At 37.3% G+C, this 25,988-nt stretch overlaps 2 protein-coding genes across 2 annotated transcripts; one reads left to right on the top strand and one right to left on the bottom strand.

Annotated features, from left to right (window-relative positions):
- The first annotated feature begins 13,667 nt into the window (after positions 1-13,667).
- Positions 13,668-16,227, top strand: LOC149844694 (uncharacterized). The gene is made up of 3 exons (XM_089985951.1): positions 13,668-14,389; positions 15,245-15,450; positions 16,208-16,227. The coding sequence occupies exons 1-3, from the start codon at positions 13,668-13,670 to the stop codon at positions 16,225-16,227; spliced, it is 948 nt and encodes a 315-aa protein (XP_089842077.1).
- Positions 16,228-19,194: 2,967 nt separating this feature from the next.
- On the bottom strand, positions 19,195-19,998 carry LOC149844693 (putative CCR4-associated factor 1 homolog 10). Its single transcript, XM_089985940.1, has one exon. It carries the CDS (start codon positions 19,996-19,998, stop codon positions 19,195-19,197), a length of 804 nt encoding a protein of 267 aa, XP_089842066.1.
- Between the last annotated feature and the right edge of the window lie 5,990 nt (positions 19,999-25,988).

Genomic DNA, 25,988 nt, shown 5'->3' with positions numbered 1-25,988 from the left:
TCAAGTCAATGCACAAGCAACAGTGCCTTTGATCCTTCCTGTCTAAGATCATGAGGTACAAATAATAGATCTGATAACTAAGGTGCGCACAACATACCATAAACACCTGCACCTCAACTCACGCTAGTTGTAGGAAACTAATTTTAGGAATCTAGTTTTAGGAGCCAGGAACAAGAGGAAAATAAGACAGGCAACTCAACGGAAGCCTATCCCATCTTTCTCAAAATATCGTATTTTAAAGGAGAAGTTTTTTTTATTTTTTAAGAGGGGCGGGACCCACATAACTTATATAGGTCCAGGCCCCAGCACAAAAACAAAAAGAAACAGGGAAAAGCCCTCACAGAGTGCAACTAAAGAAAAACTGTAATCAAAACAAAGATTTACTAATAGATCTAAAAAGGAAAAAAACACCATGGTTTAACCAAACATACATGAACTAAAGAAAAACCAAAATGAAAAAATACAGCTAAATCGAGAAATATATGAACTAAATATACATAAATTGATAATAAATTAACAGCAAATCATGCAATAGGAGCCGAGAAATCAACATCCCCACAAGGAAAAGCAAATAGACATGTGAATCAAGTAAGAAATGAACTAAAGGGGGGGAACCAACAAAGACTTAAAATAATCCACTGAAGATGTAACACCCTGAAAATTCAGAGACTTAAAATTTTTACTTCAATTCTTTTTTAAAACACAGCGGTAGTCATTTTTATAATGGAAATCTGCTCTGATCTTCGAGCCCGTCACAAGTTGAAAAATAACAAAAAATCAAACCACAACAATATTTCAAAAATATTTCATTTCATTGTATGAATATCAGAGTTTATACAAGCTAAAAACACAAAGACTCGAAGACGGTTCAAATCTACCTAATCTATACCAAAATTATAGTTGAGTTCTCATGTATTGTAGCATCCGTCTGTTCATCTTTGTGAACTTAAATTTTTTTAAATAAAACAAGTGAGATAACTTAATGTCACAACACATACTATTAGACCTTTATCGGGTCTATATGAAATTATGAAAATATGGCACACCTCTCATGTGTGACATTACACAATATTTATAAATAAAATACATCTTCTTTATATGTTTATTCATAATCATAATTAAAACATATATTTATTAATACATATTCTTATTTCGTTTCACATAACAATCTCTTTAACTGAATTGAATCTAAAATCTTGCAATTAATTGAATGATCATAAGGAATTGCTTGCATCTTACAATCCCTTATGATTTAAATATATAATCAAAATAATTTAATCTAAATAATTATAAATAATTATTTACATCTAAAGATTATATCAATTAATTTAAGCAATTAATTAAACAGATAATTATGCATCTATATACTTATCATATATGCATGAATCACATTAATGTCTTTCAAATTAAATTGCTTTTGCATTAAATGTCATGCTAGCAAACATTTCACATAATTAAGTGACAATCTCGGTTCAATAACCCAAGGCACCACTAGCTTGATCAAAACTACAGACATTCAAACTTTCAAGGGATGTTTATTCAAACATTTCACTTTTAGATTTTACTCTTGTGCCTGCACCAAGTATCCATAATTCCTTCATCAAGGAATCACTCGCCTGATAAATCACAATGTTGTTGTTAACACACATGTACATGGTTGGACTGCCCAGCTCTATCAGCCGAGTTTGGCCCCCTAATATGTTGTGGCTGAGTGACAAGGTCTCTTTTAACCTTTGAGTGACCAAACTAGCTGGTATTGAGAATTACCCCTCACAAAGACTACTAAAAATTTATCGAGACTACCTGGTATTAGAATTACCCCTTAGAGAGACTACTGGAATTATCACAGAATCGTACTTAACACTGGCTCATATTTGATCGACTCGCTCATCTACAATCTTTCGATATGAAGCTCCAAATCATTTGTGCAATTTTTCTTATTTTTTTAGATCATATTCTCGATGCATGTCATTTTTAAAATAAATATAGTATGTTAAAAAATTTACAATAGTTGCACTTTTGGGTCAATACCCATAAAACTTTTCATGCTATTAAAAATGCATCAACATGCAGATACAATATTAACTCTAATTGCAATTAAATATAAATAGCATAAATTATCAATATGAGACATGCATTCACGAATGGATCTTTGGACACTTCCAGAGTCATAAGTTAGCACTCATAACTCAACCACAATCTTACATATGTATGTTGATCCTAGCATACATATTACATACAAGTCTTATAACATTATTTAATTAAATTAGAGCTTTAAACTCATAATTCTTGTAATTATTAATAATTTTAGGTTAATAATAACAATGATAATTATCATCAATTTTAGATTAATAATGACAATGGTCTAAATCAGTGCATGCCAACATATTGACGATGATAATTATCATCATCAATAGAATATAAATAATCAACATATTGATGATGATAATTATCATCGTCAATATGCTCGCGATGATAATTATCATCGTTAATATGTAGTCAATAGATATCAAATCATCAAGATAATGACAACTATGATTATCATCGTCAATATGCTATTATTCGTAATATATTGACGATGATAATTATCATTGTCAAATAGATATAAATAGATTATAAATGATTAGTATAATGACAACGATAATTATCATTGCCAATATGTTGATTATTTATAATCTATTGACGATGATAATTATGGTCATCAATATATTGTCAATAAATTATAAATCATCTAGATATTGACGACAATAATTATCGTCATCAATATGCTATTAGTTGTAATCTATTAATGACGTTAATTATCGTCGCCAATATGTTGTCAATAAATTATAAATGATTAGTATAATGATAATAATAATTATCATCGCCAATATATCAATTATTTGTAATCTATTGACGACGATAATTATACCCATCATTATGTTGTCAATCAATTATAAATCATCATCATATTGGCGATGATACTTATCATCATCAATATGCTATTATTTGTTATCTATTGAAAATGATAATTATTATCGTCAATATACTGTTAATAGATTATAAATGATCAGTATAATAAAGATGATAATTATCATCATTAATATGTCGATTATTTGTAATCTATTGATGATGATAATTATCATCGTCAATATGTTGTCAATAGATTACAAATTATTAAGATATTGGTGATGATAATTATCATCGTCAATGTGCTATTATTTGTAATCTATTAATGACGATAATTATCATCATCAATATGTTGCCAATAGATTATAAATTATTAGTATAATGATGAGGATAATTATCATAGCTAATATGTTAATTATTTATGATCTATTGACGATGATAATTATCATCGTCAATATATTGTCAATAGATTATAAGTCATCAACATATTGGCAACGATAATTATCATCATTTATATATTATTATTTGTAATATATTGACGATGATAATTATCATCGTCAATATGCTGTCACTAATTATAAATTATTAGTATAATGACGATGATAATTATCATTGCCAATATGTCAATTATTTGTGATCTATTGACGATGATAATTATCGATGTTAATATATTTTTTTAATAGATTACAAATCATCAACATATTGGCAATGATAATTATCATCGTCAATATGTTGTCAATGGATTATAAATGATCAGTATAATGATGATAATTATCATCATCAATATGTTGATTATTTGTAATTTATTGACAACGATAATTATTGTCGTTAATATGCTATCAATAGATTACAAATCATCAAGATTTTCATATGTTTTTTTATTTATTTTTTTAAAAAATTTATCATATAGATATGATCTAGATGTATTGTTTTATAGAAATAGACTCTTGGATCATCCAATTACAATGTATAAGAAGGATTTTTTAAGGCTTGAAAATCAATGGCTCAGAATTCTTGTATATATGCAAGCATAAAAAATCACATTTCTATATCTGATTATGATGATCCAATAGTCAATTCCAAGCAAATGGACAATGTTGAATGCATTTGCAAGGTTAGATTTGCAAAAAAAAAAACTATGAAGATCTTGGTTCATACCAGTTTACAAGTTATAGTTTTCTTTGATCCAAGGTAACTAAAATATGTAAACCAGTCAAATATGTAAACTGATATGCACTGATATTTTCATAGTTTTTTTTTTTGTTTTTTTCTAAAATGTCACCATATGGATGCGGTCTAGATGCATGGTTTTATAAAAATACACTCTTGGATCATCCAATTACTATGTATAAGAAGGATCTTTTAAGGCTTGAAAATCAATGAGTTAAAATTTTTGTAAACATGCAAGCATAAAATATCACATTTCTTTATCTGATTACGATGATCCAATAGTCGATTTCAAGCAAATGGACCATGCCGAATGCATCTGCAAGGTTAGATTTGTAAAAAAAAAAACTATGAAAATCTTCGTTCACACAAATTTACATATTACAGTAACTAAAATATGTAAAGCAGTCGATTTTGTAAAAAGGTATGCATTGAGATTTTCATAGTTTTTTTTTAGTTTTTCTAAACTTTCACTGTACGGATGTGATCTAGATGCATGGTTTGATAGAAATAGACTCTTGGATCATCTTATTATGACGTATAAGAAGAAATTTTTAAGGCTTGAAAATAATGACAATAAATATCATCATTTATATATTTAAATTTGATGATATTATTGTTGAATACTTACGTCAAAAATAAGAATATATGCGACGATAATTATCGTCGTCTATACTATAAAAAATATAAAGGATAATAGGTGATAATTAATTATCCTCATATTTAAAAGGCAATGATAATATCATCGACAATGTCTAGTCTCAACCATCTTTTGTGTGTTCTTATTCATATTACAGATGAGATAAGAGCGATGACATTGTCTTCAGTTATAGCTATTTTTAGTATGATATTTTTTATTGACATCGACGATAATTTATTGTTGTCATTTTTATGGTCGGTAATAACATGCTTTCTTCTAGTCAGTGACATGACTGAACCAAATCATGAGCCTAGCAGTTCCATCATGAGTGATATTTTTGAACCAATCATGAGTCAAGCAGTTCCATAATGATGAACCCTTCTACATCAAATTATGGGCAGTCATTCCAATGTGAGATACCCATTTGGATCAAATTGCCAACCTAGTGGTACCACAATGTGGTTGAGGGACCCTTTTGCACCAAATTATGAGTATTGTGGTTCCACCATGAGAGATGCATTTGGATAAAGTTGCCAACTTAGTGGCAACTTTGGAATGGACACTTTTGCAGTACACTACAAGAAATTTGTGGATTAGCGACGGCCGCAATCTGTCGCTAATCCAGCGCCAATCTCTTGTTGTAGAGTTTAGCGATGCATTAGAGACGGAGTAGCGACGACTAACTTTCATCAGAATTTTTTAGTCCCTGATTAGCGACAAAAACTTGCTGTAGTTAGTTTCATCACTAATTTGCGATGAATTAGTGAATGCCATGATTCATCACAAGGTCGTCGCTAATCTGCAGAGATTTGGTTTGGTGATGGATTTTAATCTGTCGCTATGGTAGCAACGGATTAAAATCCATCACAAAACATCAATCGATTCACTTTTTGCGATGGATAAATATTCGTCGCTAATCAGTCGCAAAAAATAAAAAAAAATTTGTTTAAAATATAAATATCGAGAAAAAATTCTTGTGATATAATTTATATATCCTGTGTATAAAAAACAAAGTACACATAAAAAATACATATACAAAACAACTAAAACAATTTATTGATCCACTATAATCCTCACCAAGTTCTAATTATTTACAAGTAAATATTTACAAAGAGTTTCTTTTAAAACAACAAGAAGTTACAACAAATTCAACATATGAATCTATTCATCGCCAAGATTCTGTGCGTCATCTTCTTTATTGTCTTGATCTGCCCCTTTAGCTCCTCTACGCCGATTATCTCTAGCATTCTACAAGAGAAAAGAAAGGTTAGTATTGATAAACAAAATATAATGAAATAAATTATATGCAATGCACCTAAGCTAAGGCAATCAAAGTAACATGAGTGAATTACACATAGTCTAACTATCAATAAAGTGAAGGATATTAACAGAATTCAGATGTGTTCTTAGGCTGAGAGAAAAAAAAACATAATGATTCAATCATGCAAATATGTGTTCTAAGGTTGTCAAAAAACTCTCATAGTGATTCAACTATCCTATGTATATATATAGAGAGAGTAGTAGGGTGTAACGTGCATATATATAATGATTCAATCATGCAAATATGTGTTCTAAGGTTGTCAAAAAACTCTCATAGGAATTCAACTATCCTATGTATATATATAGAGAGAGTAGTAGGGTGTAACATGCATATATATATATATATATATATATATATATATATATATATATATATATATATATATATATATATATATATATATATATATATACACCAATCATGCAAACATGCATATATATATATATATAGAGAGAGAGAGAGTAGTAGGGTGTAACGTCATACACCATTCTTTAAAAAAAACATCATACCCTAAAAACAAATTCAACGTTAAATCAAATTGTTTTGCTCAAAATGCTACTTTTAGCGGTTGTTCAAAACTGCAGCTAAAAGTCTGACAATTAAAGTTACAACATTTCAGTCTGCGTCAGACTTTCGTCTGAGGAGGGGGGGGGGGATCCGATGATACCCCTTTCATGTGTGTGTGTGTGTGTGTGTGTGTGTGTATAAACATAAATCTATTGAATCAACGTCTCACTACTCCATTATCTTCCATTGATTTCTCTTAATAATATTATAGCATAATTTTCTTAAAAAATAAATTGTTACTGTACATAACCATTCTCTTTCTCTCTCCACGTCTCTCTATATCTTTCCCACTCTTTGATGACCATAAATTGGGAAATCTCTATAAAATAAGGGTAAGGCTTTATTATTTCATGACCATCATTCCAGTACTTATTATGTGCTTGATATATGCATGTTTTCAATGGGCCAAAACATTCTTAGAATAAAAAGGTTTTCTTATGTTCATAACTTTTGCATATAATATTATATGCAATTATTGATGAAGTTGCCTGTGTTCATTGGATCAATTGAACAAAGTGTATGCCCCTCTCTCTCAACTATAATTTTATGTCAGAAATTGATCTTACTATATGGGTAATTTAATGTGTTTCTCTAAAAACCTGACAATATTCGATATTCTCTCCATATCCAAAATCGCAAATAGCCAGTGTTGAAATGTCCATTTTATCCTTTATATGCTAGGAACTAATGAAGTTCCCTCCTGCAATATATTGCTCTGGTCCTCGGGTGCCGTATACGCCCACTCAAAATGAAGTTCACATATTTTGTTTTTTGCGGACTTGAGATCACATGAAATTATATGTGAACTTCCTATTAAAATTGAACAAAATAAGGAAATCCACACATATTTTATGCGAACTTTCAAGTTTGCATATATTTTATGCGAACTTGAGGGTCCACATAAAATTATATGCGAACTTCCTCATTTTGTTCAAGTTTATTAGAACGTATCATTTTGTTCAAGTTTAATAGAAAGATTGCATATCATTGCTTTATCATCTCTTTCAAATTGGTGTTCAAATGTCTTTTGTATATACTTTATTTCTAAAATGCACCTTGATTATGAGAGATTATCTTAGTGAATATATCTTATCTTGTTAAGATAATTTTAGTAATGATTTTATTTGGAAAAGAAAACGGATCCCATCATTTGAAATAGGATGGGTTCCATCATACATTCAATCCTAGCCATCCAATGATTTTGCTGGATGGCTAGGATTGAATGTATAATGGAACCCATCTTATTTCAAATGATGGATGGGATACGCTTCCTTTGTTTGTTTGTTTTTTCAAACATGTTACCTTTCTCAAAGAGAATCTTCACTATTTTGCACATTTTATAACCAATATTTCAATTCTAAGGAGGAGAGCCCATAAAAACATCCTATCCTAGCCTTTTTTCATATCCATCCTACAACTCCCTCTCTCGTCCATGGCTCAGCCCTATTTGTTTCTCTATTTTTTCTAAATGGATTTGATGGGATTTCTTTTTTCATAGTTTGTGAAGCTGGAGCCATATATCTATTGATCATTTCAATGGATCAATCTTTTTTGATAGACAGATAAGGTCGGATCTATCTCAATGAAAGAAAAAATTATATTATTTCTAAAATCAGTCAATAGCAAGAAGTTAAAAAGCCTCAATAACAATAAATATTGATATTTCCTTCTTATAGCTTTTTTTTTTATTCAAGCTGGGAGATTAAGGCTCCCTACCTATACCAACAATAGACAAGACCTAATGTGGCTGGAAGTCAAGACGCCAATCGGGTGGTTTATCTATCCAAATAACACAATCTTCATCTTTCGAGAGACATGCCAAAAGAGAGCACATGATCAGATCAAGTTCTCTACTTCGAAACACACAATGACTCGGTGAGGTTAACAATGCACTTGTGTGTCTCTTTTGTCGAGTTCTACCTTCCTACACCGCTTTCATCTAAGATACCCATCGCCTGTTTGGAGAGTGGATCCATAGTCTGTGGCCTACTGAGTGCATCACCCGAATCACTTCCTCAAGCTGAAGAACTTTCGGCCACAATAATTCTTCAGGATATTGAACAACACCCATGACAAGAAACTGACCTTTCAGGGAGCGCATAGCATAAGTAATTCAAGTGGTCTTACCAATAGGTAACGACAACAGTTGGATGCATCAGTAGGGGGCGTCCACAGACAAGGCTCAACATTGAATCATAACCAACATGAGAGTGCCAACCGCCTATCATCTGACCACTGAATTTTGAGATAATTCTCCTTACATAACTGTCATAATGCTTGGGTCGGATAACAGTTCATCGTTATGAACAATTTGATTCCGTAATTTTTAGATGAACCAGACAACTAAGTGGAAGGTTAATTGCCAACATGTCTGCAACCAATCCTGTTTAAACTTCACCTTGGTCCACCATTGCAGCTCTAGGATAAGAGACCTATGTAATCTCCTTGATTTACTGAATTTTGATAAAATAAAATGCTAAACTCTGTTAGCAATAGGGCACAACAGAATCAAGTGCAGATTGCTCTCCTCACTTGCACAACAAAGCGGGCATCCATTAACCAATAAGATACCCATTTTTTGGAGCCGATCTTGAGTTAGTAGTCTGTTTTGACTGGCTAATAAAAGTGTCCATGTCACCCTTGGCAGATGGTTCTTTGGCAAAACATGATAAGAGTGTGCGAAAGACTGCCCACAATTGTTTACGAGAAATGCTTGAAAACTTAATGTCCTTCCATGTGAGTGAATCCGCGGGGACAGAAAGTAGATCAACATGCATGAACCCAATGTCAAAGCCAGCTCCTAATGTCAGCACGAGATCGATAAAGCGAAGTTGCCTTAAACACCGTAAGGTGTAGATCAAAGAAAACCTGGTTGTATTGTTCAGGAGAGATGGAGTCGTTAATGCAATGGTCCAACCATGGTTCAGTCCAAAACTTGGCATGTCCACCATTACCTATCTTCCATCTGAGATCATTAGCAATGCATTTCCAACCCCAAAGAATACATTTCCATGCATAAGAGCCTCCATTGGGTGATTTATAACACCACATACTCTTCTTTTTAAGGTACTTGCAATGCATAAATCGGGCCCACCGTGACTTAGTAGAGATACATTAAGCGAGAGATTCACTTTATTTACCTCCTTGGGCCTCTGGAAGCCAATACCTCCTTCCGTTTTGGGCTGACAGATTTGACTCTACTTAATAAGGTGCAACTTTGGTAACGGGCTCGCCCAGAAACAAAGAAAATGACTAATGAGTCTTTCCAACCCTTAATGACAACATTGGGTAGCTTGAATGTCAGCAACTAATGAGGAGGAGGCACACTAGAGAGAACATGTTTGATGAGGCATACCTTGCCTGCATAGGAGAGTTGGCGTGATTCCCATCCTTCTAGCTTGAACCTTACTTTAAGTAAAAGATCCGAACACCAATCTATTTGTAGCTTCCCAGAAAATAGGGGGAGGCCAAGATATTTGAAAGGTATGGATCCGAGACTCCATCCCAATACAGATCGAAGTGCTTCACCAGTGCTATGGTCCACATTTAAAGGAATGAAAAGAGATTTTATAGCATTAATTTTCATCCCTGCATGGTTTTCAAATTCCAATAGAATATCTTTGAAGTGGCTCAGGGAAGTATGGTGAGCCTTAAACATAAGAGAGGATACTGAATCTCTGCATTGAGGAATTTGCGGTCTTTGGATACGGGTAACAATAATGTCAGCCTGTAATCGACGGTTAACGCGTTCCATGACCACCAAAAAAAGGTAAGGAGAGAGAAGGTCTCTTTGTCAAATACTGCGAGAACTCTGAAAAGAGTCACCCGGGGAGCCATTAAGGACCAAAAAATGCGCAGTAGACGCACACATCATGATTCTTTGCACCCAGTCTTGGTGAAATCATAAATAACAAAGGCCATTTTCTAAAAACCCCAATCCACCTGCTCATAGGCTTTAGCCATATCAAGTTTCAGACACATCGAAGGAACATTGTGCGAAACCAAGGAATCAAGCATCTCATGAGCTAGTAAAATACTCTCGTGAATATTGCGCCCTCTGAGGAATGCACCTTGATTACGAGAGATGATGCGGGTAATAATACCACACATACGATTGACCATAATCTTAAAATATGATATTATACAGGACATCACAAAGAGTGATTGGCCGAAATTCAGAGACTGAATTAGCATTTGGGGACTTGGGAATGAGCACCAGATGGGTAGCATTGATTTTGCAGAAAATAAGTCCTGACACAAAATTTTTTGGATAGCCTAGGTGATATCCTCTCCCACAATATCCCAAAAGGAATGATAAAAACAAGCCAGAAACCCATCAGGCCCCGGAGCCTTTTCACCATCTATTTGGACCTCCTCTCGAGAAACAGGTTGACAGAAAGCACGATTCTCAGATGCATTGACCTTAGGTCCCAAAGCAAGATTAGAAAACATACCTCCACAATGCGGATCCTTGGACAATAGATCATGGAAAATGTTAAGTTTGTCTTTCCTTGTGCAACCTGAGCTGCTTTCCTTTTCTCCTTTTTGGAAAGATTAGCTTTGCTTTTCTTTATGCTTATCGCCTCTTATGGCTGGGCTATATTAAGCCCTTTGTATTTGTTGTTCTTGATATGAAAAAGGATTCTCTCTGGTTGTACCGTGGATGTAAGCCATACTGGCTGAATCACGTAAAGTCTTCTTCTTTGCTTCTTTGCTGTGTTCTTTTATTTTACATGGTATCAGAGCTCTCAGGATTCCTGCACGTTTGGGTGATCTGCTGCTATTCCAGATCATCATTATGGAGACCTTCCAGCATCTGGATCTGATAGCAGACACTTCTACAGATTCTTTTTTGTTGATTGTTGATGCCTTCTAGCACCCAGATCTGATTACAGGTTGCTGAATGAGAGAAGGCAGTCACGCTTCTTTTGTGTTTTAAAAGATCTCTGCAGATTTCTGATTGATGCTTCCAGCCAGAGTTGTTGCTGCATTCCCTGTTTGTGTTTGCCTCTTCGGAGTTCGCTGCTGCATATCCAAGAATAGTCGCCTGTTTTTTTTGCTACCAGTATTGTCCGAATAGTGGGTTCATATTGCTGAAATTTATCAGATCAGTTAGAAGGGCTGAAGCTTGTCAGATTAGTTAGAGGGGTTGTCATTTTTTTTATCATGGCGGATCGACACTATGAAAATCCTAGTCAGTCTTCATCCAGCACAACTGTTTTTGTGCACGAACAGGTCAGCCCTAGCTCCAAAATCACTTCTATATTATTAAATGGGACAAACTACATTGCTTGGTCTAAAGCCGTTTCACTCTATTTGAGTGGCAAATCTAAACTTGACTTTATAAACGGGAAGATCACTAATCCCGGTACCTTAGATTCAAAATATAATGAATGGAAATCCAATAATGACTTAGTTATGTCATGGTTACTTAACTCTATGGAACCAAAAATTGCTGAAGGTTTTTTGTTTCTTAATACTGCTGAAGATGTTTGGCGGTCAGCTAGTGAATTGTATGGAGAACAATATAATATTGCCCGAATATATCAATTATCTCAAGACATACATGATTTAAAAAAAGGTGATCTTCCTCTTAGTGAGTACTTTAGTAAAATGCGTATGATGTGGGATGAATTGGACTCCTATTCTCCCACTATCACTGATCTTAGGCTTCTCCATAAAGCCAAAGAGCAAGAACGCATTTTTCAATTACTCGCTGGCCTTGGATCTGATTTTGAACAAATGAGAAGCCAGATCCTTATGAATTCTGAGCTTCCTTCATTAAACTCTGTCTTTGCTACTCTTATGAGAGAAGAATCAAGAAGGAAGGTTATAAACCATGTCAGCAGGATTGAAACTCCTGATAAAACTGCCTTCAGTGTTAAAACAGAAGCCTTGAAAACTCTTGATGATCGTGGAAAGGCTAAAAACAAGAAATGGTTTTGCACTCATTGCAAAAAAGAGGGACACTCTCGTGAGAGATGTTGGGTTCTTCATGGTCGACCTGGCACTGAAAAGCAAAAACTGGTGCATGCTGCTATAGAACAAAGATATGATAACACTCGGTCTTTAGACAAGATCTTTGATATTCTCCAATCTCTAAAAGATGGTCAGACCGAAACTGCTTTCTCCCATTCTGCCATAAGCTCTACAAATAAATGTATGCCTTCTAACTCTTATGACACCTGGATAATTGATAGTGGAGCTTCAGAACATATTGCAAAAAATGTTTCTCTTCTTGAAGATTTCAGTTATGATCATGGAAAGAGACTTGTTACTGTTGCCAATGGAAAAGTCGTTCAAGTGGAAGGGATTGGAAAAATCCACTTTTTTAACAATCAGACTATTTCCAAAGTTCTTTACATTCCTCAGTTTACATCAAACTTGTTGTCTGTTGCCATAATAGTTGAAGACTTCGATTGTACTGTCACCTTTTCTTCAACTAATGTTTTATTTCAGAACCGCAAGACGAGGATGACGATTGGTGAAGGAAAAAAAGTTCATGGGCTTTATATTCTTGAGCAAAACTGTAGAGCGTTCATGTCAAGGGGAGAAGAGAGTAAATTATGGCATCTTCGTCTTGGACATCCATCCAATTATGCTCTTAAAAGCTTATTTTTTGGTCATAAGTTTGATTGCAATAATTGTGATATTTGTAGACTTGCAAAATTATCACGTCGTCCTTGTTCTACTTCAGAGACTGTTTCTTCTTGCATGTTTGAATTGATTCATTCTGATGTGTGGGGACCAACCCCTATTGATTCATATTCTGGTTTTCGATACTACGTCACTTTTATAGATGATTTCTCCAAACTTACTTGGATTTTCTTGTTGAAAACCAAAAATGAAGTGCTTTCTAAATTCAGGGAGTTTTACAGGTTTGTTGAGACTCAATATGGGGCCAAGATTAAAGCTATTCGGTCTGATAATGGAACTGAATTTAAAAATTAGTTCTTTGAGTTTTTTGCAAAAGAAAATGGTATTGACCATCAATTTTCTTGTGTTGGGACACCTCAACAAAATGGAGTCGCCGAATGGAAAAATAGGCATTTGTTGGAAAAAACTCGAGCCTTACTTTTTCAAATGAATGTTCCTAAATACTACTGGAGTGATGCTGTTCTTACTGCATGTTATCTAATCAACAGGCTCCCTAGTAAACGTCTTAATGGAAAATCTCCGATGGAAATTCTCAAAGGAAGGAAATTGAGTCTTAGTCATCTTAAGATTTTTGGTTGTTCTGTGTTTGTATCTACCAGCCCATATGAAAAGGACAAATTGACTCCCCGTGCTATTAAGTGCCTGTTTTTAGGATATTCTTCGTCCAAGAAAGGATATAAATGCTATGATGTTACTCATAGTCGTTTATATATCTCTAGAGATGTTAGTTTTGATGAAGTTGCTCCCTATTTTTCAGAAAACTTTGATGAAACCAAAAAACTTCATCAGGGGGAGAAAAATATATTTGATTCTATTGTCCTTCCTAATGTTAGCTCTTTTGATGATGTGATACCTGTTGAAGATAGCAACACTGAAGCTATAACTCACACTCAGCCACATACTCAGCCAAGCTCTTTTGATGATGTGATACCTGTTGAAGCTATCAACACTGAAGCTATAACTCATACTCAGCCAAGTGATATCCAAGCCACCCAACCAAGTGACTCATTAAATCAGTCGGAGGAGCAATCTATAAGAAGATCTGAGAGGACTATTAGGCCACCAAGCTATCTTAGAGATTTTGTCACTTACATGACAACTGAGCATCCTATTGAAAAATGCATTGGCTACAACAATCTCTCAAAAAGGTATGTTGCTTTTCTTAGTTCTATTGTGCAAGAACCTAGCACTTTTAATGAGGCAAAAAGTCAAGATGTTTGGATTAAAGCTATGATGGAAGAATTATATGCCTTGAATAAAAATGAAACTTGGGAAATCTGCAAGCTACCCAAAGATAAAAAGGTTGTAGGATGCCGATGGGTATATAAAACAAAATATAAGAGTGATGGTACTATAGAGCGCTTTAAGGCTCGCCTAGTAGCCAAGGGATTTACTCAAACTTATGGTGTTGATTATGAAGAAACGTTTGCCCCAGTGGCCAAAATGAATAGTCTTCGGATTCTTTTGTCTGTGGCTTGCAATTATAATTGGAAAATGTTTCAGCTTGATGTTAAAAATGCTTTTCTTCAAGGAGATCTAGAAGAAGAAGTTTATATGCTGTTACCTCCTGGACACCCCCAAGAAGGAAATCCAGAACTTGCTTGCAAATTAAAAAAGGCTATCTATGGGTTAAAACAATCTCCACGAGCTTGGTATCTTAAACTCAGTCTTGCTCTTGAGAAAAAAGGTTTCAAAAGGTGTATTTCTGATAATTCTCTCTTTGTTCTTAAAAATCGTCACAATCTCACTGTTGTATTGGTATATGTTGATGATATTATAATAACAGTAAATGATGAGGATGAAATTCTCAATACCAAGAGGTACCTTCATGAAGCCTTTGATATTAAAGACTTAGGAAAATTGAGGTACTTTCTTGGAATAGAAGTTGCCTACTCAAAAAGGGGAATCTTTCTATCTCAAAGAAAATATGCCTTGGATCTTCTCAAAGAAACAGGTAAAACTGGATCTAAGCCTGCCGATACTCCTATTGAGACTAATGTTAGGTTCGATACTGATGAAGAAAGTCTTTCAAAAAGAGATGTTGAACAATTTCAGAGGCTGGTAGGAAAGCTTATATATCTTACTATGACAAGACCTGATCTTGCTTATGCTGTCAGCGTTATTAGCCAATACATGCATGATCCAAAGCCATGCCATGTCAACGCTATTGATCGTATTCTCAGATACATCAAAAGTAGTCCTGGGCAAGGTATCCTCTATACCAAAAATAACCATCATAAAATTGAAGGCTATTCTGATGCCGACTGGGCAGGATCTTCAGACAGAAAGTCTACCACAGGATATTGTATTTTTGTTGGAGGAAATATTACTTGTTGGAAAAGCAAAAAACAAAACACGGTTTCAAGATCCAGCGCTGAGTCCGAATATCGTGCAATGGCCTCTACTACTTGTGAATTGATATGGACCAAGTCTCTTCTCACTGAATTAGGAGTTAGCATTGAATTGCCAATAAATATGTATTGTGATAACAAGTCTGCTATTCATATTGCTGCCAATCCAGTTTTTCATGAAAGAACGAAGCACATCGAGATTGACTGCCACTACATTAGAGAAAAAATTCAAAAAGGAGAAATATGTACTCCATTTACCAAGAGTCAAGATCAGCTTGCCGATGCTCTCACTAAGGGATTAAGTTGTGCTCAATTTAAAATCATTTTGAACAAGTGGGGTTGTTTTGATATACATTCCCCACTTGAGGGGGAGTGTTAAGTTTGTCTTTCCTTGTGCAACCTGAGTTGCTTTCATTTTCTCCTTTTTGGAAAGATTAGCTTTCCTTTTCTTTATGCTTATCGCCTCTTATGGCTGGGCTATATTAAGCCCTTTGTATTTGTTGTTCTTGATATGAAAAAGGATTCTCTCTGGTTGTACCGTGGATGTAAGCCATACTGGCTGAACCACGTAAAGTCTTCTTCTTTGCTTCTTTGCTGTGTTCTTTTATTTTACAGAAAAACTCTTTGCCAGCTAGTTGCACATATATCCTCGATGGAGCAAAGAATGTCTTCTTCATGAGTAATAGAATGAATAGCATTATGGGCCCGCCTACCATGAATGGAAGAATGAGCTATTTGAGTGCCCGTGCAGCAAGCAAAATTGTCTTGATTTTTGGCGCCAGTATAAATCTTCCTCCTTTAGAGCCATTGTCAGATCATGGCGCAACCTGGGCTCTCTCTCAAAAGCTGCCGAGTCCCCATTCTCCATGTCAGTAGCATTACCATCAATGCGTTCCTTGATAATATGTACTTTCTGCTCAACATTCCCAACAAAGTACCTATTCCATAGTCGAAGTTGAATTTCATGCAATTTATGCAACACACGCTCTACAAGGCAGCCCCGAGATCTGATGTGCCAGCATTTAACTACAATAGCTCTACAATGGGGATGGAGAAACCACATTTTGAAAAAGCAAAAAGGGCTTGATGCCAGAGGGATAAAAATGATGGAGAAAATGATTGGTACCCATGACGTCCAGCCATTCATGGGATATGAACACCCAGTCTAATTTACAAAAACCTGGTCTAACCCTTTCCTATTTGTCATGATAACTACGCATGGCATTAAAATTGACAAGAACCAGGACAGGTTGTTGCACATTAAGGATATTTGACAATAGAAGTGATAATGCCTCTCGACGTATCGGGGGCTCAGGGGGCATGTACACACCAAAAACTACGAACTGCTTATGCATGGTGAGATGCATAACAGAGCTGAATGTAATAAGCAAATCTGTCAGCCTGAATTATGTGAATAGATCGAGGATTCCATAAACTGAAAATACGTACTTCACCCTTCATGTCGATATCATTCAGGATAGACAAATCGTCTGGAAAACGCTTCAAAATAGTTTGCTACTTGTCTGGAGAGATTTGAGGGTCTTGAATGAATACAATATCTGGCTTATGCAATTAAAAGATGTTGCAGATCCCTGTGGGTAGACTTATTTGCCAACCCCTGAATATTCCATGAGACGACTTTCATGAAGACTTATTGTTGGATCTTGGTCTTGCACAGACCCTACAGTCATCATTGCAGTTGAGTCATTTGCATTCATATCCAATAGGCAATCAAAATTAGAATCAGGTGAACTGGGCAAACCCTCATCTATCTAAAGGCCTGACTATCAAATGTAGGCCTGAGCCATACGCTTGCTGCCTTTCATTTGATAGTGCAAAAGGAATAGGCCCCGACACTACAAGAAATTTGCAGATTAGCGACGGATGCTATCCAACGATAATTCATCACAAATCTGTCGCTAATCCATTTAGCGATGAATTGGCGATGACTTAGCAATGGATAACGTTTGTCACAATTTCTTGATCGCTAATTAGCGACAGAATTGATCTGTCGCTAATTCATAATGGATTAGTGAATGTCATAATTCGTTGCTAAATAAGAATTGGTTTGGTTTTGCGACAGATACATATCCGTCGATAATCCATCGCTAAAATTTTATGATGAATATGTTTTCGTCACTAAATTTCATCATCAATTTATTGACGAATTAGCGACGAATTACATTCCGTCATAAAACATCGGCTGATTCAGTTTTTGATGTTTTAAGGTTGAAGGGACGTTAGATAACTTGGTGCGGCGAGATTTAAGGTTGCTGACCTTCGTTTCAGATAGAATAGGATTACTGGCCTGGGCGTGAAAGGAGAAGGTTTGTGGATCGGGGCTGCAAGTTGCTGTGAACCCGTGTAGAAAGTGGGAGATCCATTTAACCATATCCTGATTAGTCAGGCTGGGCTGAGCTCCGATTAGGTAATTGAGCCCTAATCGGGCCGAGCCCATGTGAAAAATGCACAGGACGCGAAGACTACATTGACTGGCTCGGTTTTAAAGGGCTCGGCCTGATCCGAATCCGATTGTAACTGAGTTGGGCCGGGGTCAAGCCTGTCAGGCTGGCCCAGCCCGGCTCCATGCACACCCAATGACATCAAACCACCATGGTTTTAGCTTGTGTTTCACCATGCAATAATGCTGTTGATCGTGCATGAACGGCTTTAAAAGTTTTGGCTGCAACCATTTGATGCCGTTAATCACCATGGATGAAAAGATCAAGAGGGACTGGCCTGATCCGCTCTCAGCGATCACCAGTGCAAACACGGTTTTAGTTGCAAATGTTTTATCATAATAATTCCTCTATGTCAAATTTTAAGAACAAAATGTGGTATGTATTAGCTTCCATATTCAAGTATTGTGCGAAAATAAAGAGTATATATGAATAGATTATTTATGGGGTGTACTTTTTTTGTTTGCAAATTTTGATCACCAAAACATATACCTAATATCTTATAGTGTTATTTTCAACAAACTGTAAGATTAACTTTTAGAAAGTACAAAAAGGTTAATGATCTATATTAACCTAATATCTTTATGGATAAAAAAAAATCACCCCAATTGCTCAAGGGCTCAAGCCCAACGTATAAATTAGCGCATACCAAAAGATAGTTCTCATTACTTTTGATGATTAAGTCTTTCTTGCTCTCTCACACACATGGGGGCGGAGCCACATTAACCGGAGGGTGGGCATGCACCTGCCCACCTTAACCCGCTGAAATCCCTTAAGAGAGATATGGGTTAAGGTTGGCATTGTGATCGACTCAAAGGGGTGCACAATGAGCCAAGTTAGCTCGAGCTCAACTCGATTAAACTTGTCTCGGACTCATTTGAGTAAGTAAATGAGCCGAGCTTGAACAAGAAGCTCAGGCTTGTTAAACATAAAAGAGCCGAGTTCACATGCAAGAAAAGAACAAAAAAGAACACGAGAAACACAAGCACCCAAGAAAATAGAAACGAACCGAATGCGGTGATCTCCAGGGTGGCCATGATGAGTCTTGATGGAGAAGAACAAAACAAGAACACACCAAGAAAAAAGAAAAAGAAACGAAACCATTTTAAAGAAGATGATCCTCTCTATCTTGCTCAGACTCGATCAACCGATCGCGAAGACTACATTGGCTTGATCCTCCGGAATGCCGTTGGGAAAGTACTGTCTCTTCAACGCCAAGAACATCTGCAGCGTGCGGAGGCTCCCGAGGCCTCCCTGCACCATGTCCTCCAATAGTTTTGGCTCGAGTGGCACGCCCAGCAAATTCGAGGCACCATCCAGATTCCCTAAGAGGCCGCTAGGGACCATCAGCTGCCTCACGTCGTAGAACCTTGGGAAGTACAACCTCAGGCGCTCCAGAAACTCCTCGCGCGTCTCCGGCAACCGGTCCAGGAGAACCTTCATCAAGGTGCCGAAGATGAGGCATCCCCGGAACGCCACCCACGTGACTCGGTTCCTTATATCCGACCGCCAGAACTCGACGCAGAAGATGTTCTGGTTGATGCCGTTCCGCAGGTTGAACTCGAGGTCGACGCCCATCCGCTGCAGGATCCGCAGGAACTCGGCGTCGAGCTCGTCCCGGGAGTCCGCCAGCTTGATGTTGAACTCCCAGATGATCTTCTCGCTGGTGCCAGGGAGGGTCGGGAGGTTGCCGTGATCATCGAAGAAGGTGAGGCCGAGCTGGAAGAGGCGGAGGCGGCCGGCATTGATGTTATAGGCGAAAGCGGCGTAGATGGAGTCGGGGGTGGAAGTGGTGGAAGGGATGGAGGGGCGCGGCAGCCGTGGCAAGCCGGCGAGGTAGGGGTGCGTTGCGACGTAGGGGTAGTTGCCCAATATGGATTCGCGAATGAACGCGATCTCTTGGTGGACGGTGTCTTTCCAGATTTTCTTGACTGTGGCAGTTTCCATGGCCTGTGAAAGTGTGTGAAGGAAGAATGTGAATACGGGGAAGGGATCACTCAGCACATATCTCTCTCTCTCTCTCTCTCAGCACTGAAGATATATAGGTTCGCAGTGGAGGGTGACGGGGACAGTTAGCTCATTGATTATGCAGTTACAACGGGTCCGGTTTACCTGAGTCGGGACCCGAAGGTCTGTTTACACTATAAGAAAAATGCTAATTAGCGACGAAAATTTGCGATGGATTTTTTTCATCTCAAATTTGCGATGGATTAGCGAGAGAAAACTATTTGTCGCTAACATTCGAAATATTTACAAAATTAGCGACAAAAATATCTCTTTCGCTAAATTCGTCGCTAATTAACTATGGATTAGCGAGAACATTTTTCCATCGCCAAAACACTACAAAAAAATGTCAATTAACGACGGAATTTTTTCGTCGCTAATCCGTCGCTAATTTTCGATTTAATAAACCATCTCACCTGAGGCGCAAATTTTTTCCTCTCTCCCCGTTCGAAATTTAAACTGATGTGAGATTTAAACCGTTCCCAAACAAGCGTTCTTGTGCCTGATCTTCCCCTTCGGCCCCATCAGAGCCCAGGTGTCGAAAAGGTCAAGCGACCACTGGCAAGGCTCGTCGGAAGATCTCGTTGGCCGATGATCCCGCTGGCCGATGAAGCGGAGCCTCGTGCTCGCCATCGTAAGGCTCATCGGACACAGCAGAGGAGGGAAGGGGAATCTCGATGAAGGGCATGAGGATCGCGGGGCGATCGTTGTACATGGACATGCAGGTGACGTCGTCAGTGGACCCGTAGATGCTGGACGCGATGCTTCCCTTCTTCACTGGCTGCTTCGGCAACCCCCATTCCCGCACTCACCTCTACGGCTGAGAGTCGGACGAGGCGGTCAAGCGCGCCAGGGAGCAGCTCGCTTCCATGTGACCGCCAACACCAAGGAGATCTTCTTCACCTCCGGCGCCACCGAGTCCAACAACATCTCCGTCAAGGGCCTCATGCGCTTCTACCGCGATAAGAAGCGGCACGTCGTCACCACCCAGACCGAGCACAAGTGCGTCCTCGACTCCTGCCGCCACCGACTTCGTCTCTGTCATGGCCGTCAACAACGAGATCGGTCCATTCCGACCTCTGCGAGACCCAATCAGAGATCTTGGGGCCGAGGGAGTACGTCTTGCTGGGATCCGGTGGTGGGTCGTCTTCCTCCTCCGCCGTCGTTGACGAATCGGTCCAAGTCCGGCCTATTGCTGCCGGAATACCGCCCGACAGAGAGCAATTTTTTTTTAAATTTAGCGATTGATTAGTGACGGATATTATCCATCGCTAATTTAAAATAGCGAAGGACTCGTGACGAATATTATCCATCGCTAATTTAAAATAGTGACAAACTCGTGACAGATCATTTTCGTCGTTAATCCATTGCAAATTAGCGATGAAAGTAGTGACAAATAATTTTTGTCGCTACTTAGCGTCAAAAAAATCGCGATAGAAGCTATACGTCTCTAATCCGACGCTAATCTATCGTTAAACTGTTTAGCGATGGATTTAGGTCGTCGCTAATCCACAGGTTTCTTGTAGTGTTAATACATGGAGCTAGATATAGTTTGTCAAATTTTATACCAGACAAGGGCTCGACCCGAGTTTTGAATAAGACCGTGAATTTTTCAATATAAAAATGATAAAAAATATTATTTTATCGGGTATGGCTCAAGTCTGATTCATGTAGTTCATCTCAAGTCTGGGTATGATTTCTCTTATGGTGGGTTCAATTAGACCCAGGTCCAAACCAGATACCATACCCGAAAGTCTGGGTCTGGTCTGATTTCATCTGGGTCCGAACCAAACATGAGCCGTATACCTAGTGGTGTCAACGGATCGGGTTTACCCAAACCAGACCCGTACCAAGCCCTATAGGGGTTCGGGTGTGGTGATAAATAAGATGACCCAATTAATACCTAGGTCTGGACCTGAAGGTCCGATTAATACATGGAGTCCAGGTATAGGTTGTGAAATTTTATGTCAAACTCGGGCCCGACCCGAGTTCCAAATAAGACCCACAATTTTTAAATGAAAAAATGATAGAAAATATTAATTTATCAGGCATGGCCCGGGTCTGATTCATGTAGTTTGAGTATGATTTTTCTTATAATGGGTCCGATTAGACCCAAGTTTGGACCCGATACCATACCCGAAAATCAAGACCAGGTCTGGTTTCACCTGGGTCTGAACCTAACCCGACCAGTTGACACCCCTAGTTATATCCCGCGAGTGTTACCCCTGACTTGTCTGACCAGGACAGATGCCATGTAGCCTGAAAGATGCTATTGGGCCAAGACCAAGACCGGGAAAGTAGGTGGTGATCGATCGGGGACTCTATCTCTCTCTAGCCCGATTCGATCAAAACGACTTAGAATCGATGAGATCTCAAGAAAGGGTATGATGATAGGGGAGGCTGAATCCAAATAAATCTTGAAATGGTTAAAAATAGTTTTAAATATTTTTTGACATGCCCTTTTGTTGTTAAAACTTGGTTGATTCAACCCTGAATCAGAATCAGCAAATTCCCACATTGGTGCAGATTGAATATCTTTAATGATCAAAAGATCAGCTGCAATGCAATTGTACAAAGTGTGTGAGCCATCTCTTTGTTTGACACATTGAGATCCGGGGTCTGTTTGCAATTGTAGAAACAAAAAATATATTTCAGACCGGATCACTACGTACCTTTGGTATAGATTTTGTATAAAAATCCAGATGTGAAATATATTATGGAAAGTTCAGGCTTTTTTTATATGAAAATTTTCAAGGTTTTTTGATCAAGAACTCTGAATTGTGTGGACTTTGGCATTGGAGAGAAACTAATCTTTGCCTGATAGATATTAGGTTTGAATGCAACCCCAGTTTGAAGCCGAGACAAGTTAAGTCTCGATCAAATCCTCTAATAAATATTTCTTTAAAAAGAAAATCAAATGCTCTAAAAAATATCCTCCCAAATATTTCATAAAAGGATAAAGAATAGAAAAAAATATGTATAAAATGATGCAAAATTAACAACCACAACTATAAATTAGTTTGCTTATAAAAAAAACTATGAAATGACATAGAAAATAAGGAAAACTAAGAATCAAATAGAATGCATCCGCCTTATATATTTACGAGGAAGCTTATTGAATTTGTTAATTTTAATGAGCTCCGTGCTATTGAGATAGAGGAGGGCCCTATGTTGGCATTCTTCAAAACAGAACCGGAATGTAATATCTAAAATACATACATGTGGACGCCATGGATGGAATAAGTGTACACGGGTGCTCTGCATTCTCTTCAACCTATCGACGCCTACAATGAGCTGAAGCCGTCAAGTCGATGGTGAGCAGAACCCTGAACCCAAATGAGAGAAAGATGACACCCCTTGGTTGTTCTCATCAAACAACCAGGCCTCTTCTTATAGACTTATGAGAGAAGTCTATAGTGGGTGGCTACCACTATCCGCGGTTACCGGCAGTTGCAATAACTGCCCTATAACTCACATGAGTTATGCCATCCCATGATGTACCCATGTCAAACCAAGTCACATCAGGTTGGATCCGATCCATATTTCACCCTACATGTGGAGATAATCAATGCCCACCTATTTTGAAGAAATTGGATTGTTTCTTACTAATTCCGCTTATGAATTGTTGTCATGATGTGCAGTCAACCATTGGCTGATCATGTCCCCATTATGCTTTCATAGAACTATGAGTGGCCCAAAGGACTGCTTTCGATTTGAGCAGTGGTGGCTAAGAGACCCATCATTTTGTGATTCAAAATCCAATTGGTAGAGAACTAAATAAGAAGAGAAACGGGTAGCACAATGGATTCTTAAGAAGATTGACTTGGTGCGGAAAAACATTATTGCTTGGGCTGAAAGAGAAAGACCAAACTACGTTTCGAGAATTGCAAATTTGGGAGCAAGAACTTGAGGAATTAGAAACCGAGCTAAGCTTAATTAAGAATGATGAGGATGGTTCAACTATTATAAAGACTGAAACACAAGGTATTTTCATGGCTTTGCTTCTAAGAGAAGAATAAATCATATCTCCTTTTTAGTTGATGGGAACAATAACTTTCAAAAAAATGAACTTTTGGCTTACTTCTCTATTTCACTTAAAGAAAAACATAGTTGTGATTAACTTGATGCTCCAGACTTAGGATCAATGGATTTTTCAGCATTCAATGAGGAAGTGCATCAGTCACTTCTGAGCCCATTTTTTGAAGAGGAGATTAGAAAAATGGTTTGGGCTATGCCTTTTTTTTGAAAAATATAGAAAGTATGCAAAGAAGATGTTCTATCTCTATTTCTAGAATTGTACTCCATGCTTTTGGAATCTCAATTGCAAAGTGATAAATGAGATTATCTCTTACAATTAGCATGCTTTCATCTCGTGTTTAAATGAGGGATTCATATTAGCTCATGAGGTAATTCATACAATACATTCCATTCATGGGCAGACATTCATCCTCAAATTGGACCTCTCCAAAACTTTTGATGCAATCAAATGGGACTTCTTATTAGCTTGCTTGACTCGGCTTAACTTTGGTGAAAAATGGGTGGTGTGGATTAAAGAGCGTCCACTACAACAAAGCAGTAGATTAGCGACGACCACATTCCGTCGCTAATCCGTCGCTAACATGGTTAGCGACGGATTAGCGACAACGAGGCGACGTCTTCGCATCTTATGTTCGGCAGTTTGCATCAATGGCAATCGAGATGAGTTCTTTAATTGAAAAAAGAAGTTTGCGTCCATGGGTATCTCCTCTTCTTTTTATTATTGTCATGGAGGCATTGCCATCTATGCCTAATGTTGCCATTAGGGTGGCTTCTTTGAAGGGGTGGAGATACGCAGAACTCAACTCTTCTCCCATATTTTTTTAGCAGATGACATACTCATTTTTGGCCAAGCCTCTAAGCTCAATATTGCCAAATTATAGATATTGCTTAGAACATTTTTCATAATGTTGGACCTTGTAATTAATGGATCCAAGACTTGCTTTGTCCCCTTAAAAGCTTAGCAATTTTGCAACCAAGCTATTTGGGAGTCACATTGGTAAACTTCCCTTAAAATACCTTGGGTTACCCCTTCATTTAGGGGTCTCAAGAAAAAGATCTCGAAAGGAAATCGAGGAAAGTTAACATAGATTTTGATGAATGGAAGAGGCTTGTGGGGTTGTTGGAGCTCTATAAACCAAACAATTGTATGGACAACATCACTTGAACTCACTATAGAGATGGATCATTCTCTATCTCATCGTGTTAACAGTATGCTTGTTTCTCTCAAGCTTTTGTGGTTACCCCTTAAAGCTTTATGGAACTTGGTCTTTCCTGTCAGGGCATCTCTATGAAGGGATTCTCATGGATTATGCTCTTAAAAGAAGAGGCATTTTCCTCCCAAGTCATGCTCGCTTTGTGATAAGCTGGAAGAAAGCTCTAATCACTTATTTTGGAGATGTTCAACTTAGAGATGTAATTCTTGGCAGCTTTATCAAAATGAATAGTAACAAAAAGCTATTTGCATGGAAGTATTTTGTTTTGATACTTTGGGGAGCAATCTGATTGCAAAGGAACGAGCTGCGACACTTAGGGTAAATCCATGTCAAGTAAAGTGCTTTGAAAAACGGTTCTTCAAGAACTATGTCAAAGCATCTCATTCAAATGGTTGAATCTTCAATACCATTTCATCCTACAGTTTGAATCTCTTTTGTAATCAACGTGGACTGACCTCTCGTCAGTCCTATATAATGTATAGTAATTCTCTGCTGAAATAAAGTATATATTTTTCCTTCAAAAAAAATGAATCCAAAGCTCATAAGCACATACTTATTTTATTAATGTCATAAAAATTTATTATATTTTAATATGAAAAATATAGGAAGTGAGGTTGAAGCAACAAATGGGAGAAGAAAATATCAAGGAAACAGAGAAAAATAGATTTCAGAAGCAAGGGG

The sequence above is a fragment of the Nuphar pumila genome, chromosome 2, assembly GCF_984573655.1.
Source record: "Nuphar pumila chromosome 2, dmNupPumi1.hap1.1, whole genome shotgun sequence".
In the NCBI taxonomy this organism is placed as follows: domain Eukaryota; kingdom Viridiplantae; phylum Streptophyta; class Magnoliopsida; order Nymphaeales; family Nymphaeaceae; genus Nuphar; species Nuphar pumila.
This window is presented reverse-complemented; position numbering and strand designations above follow the sequence as displayed.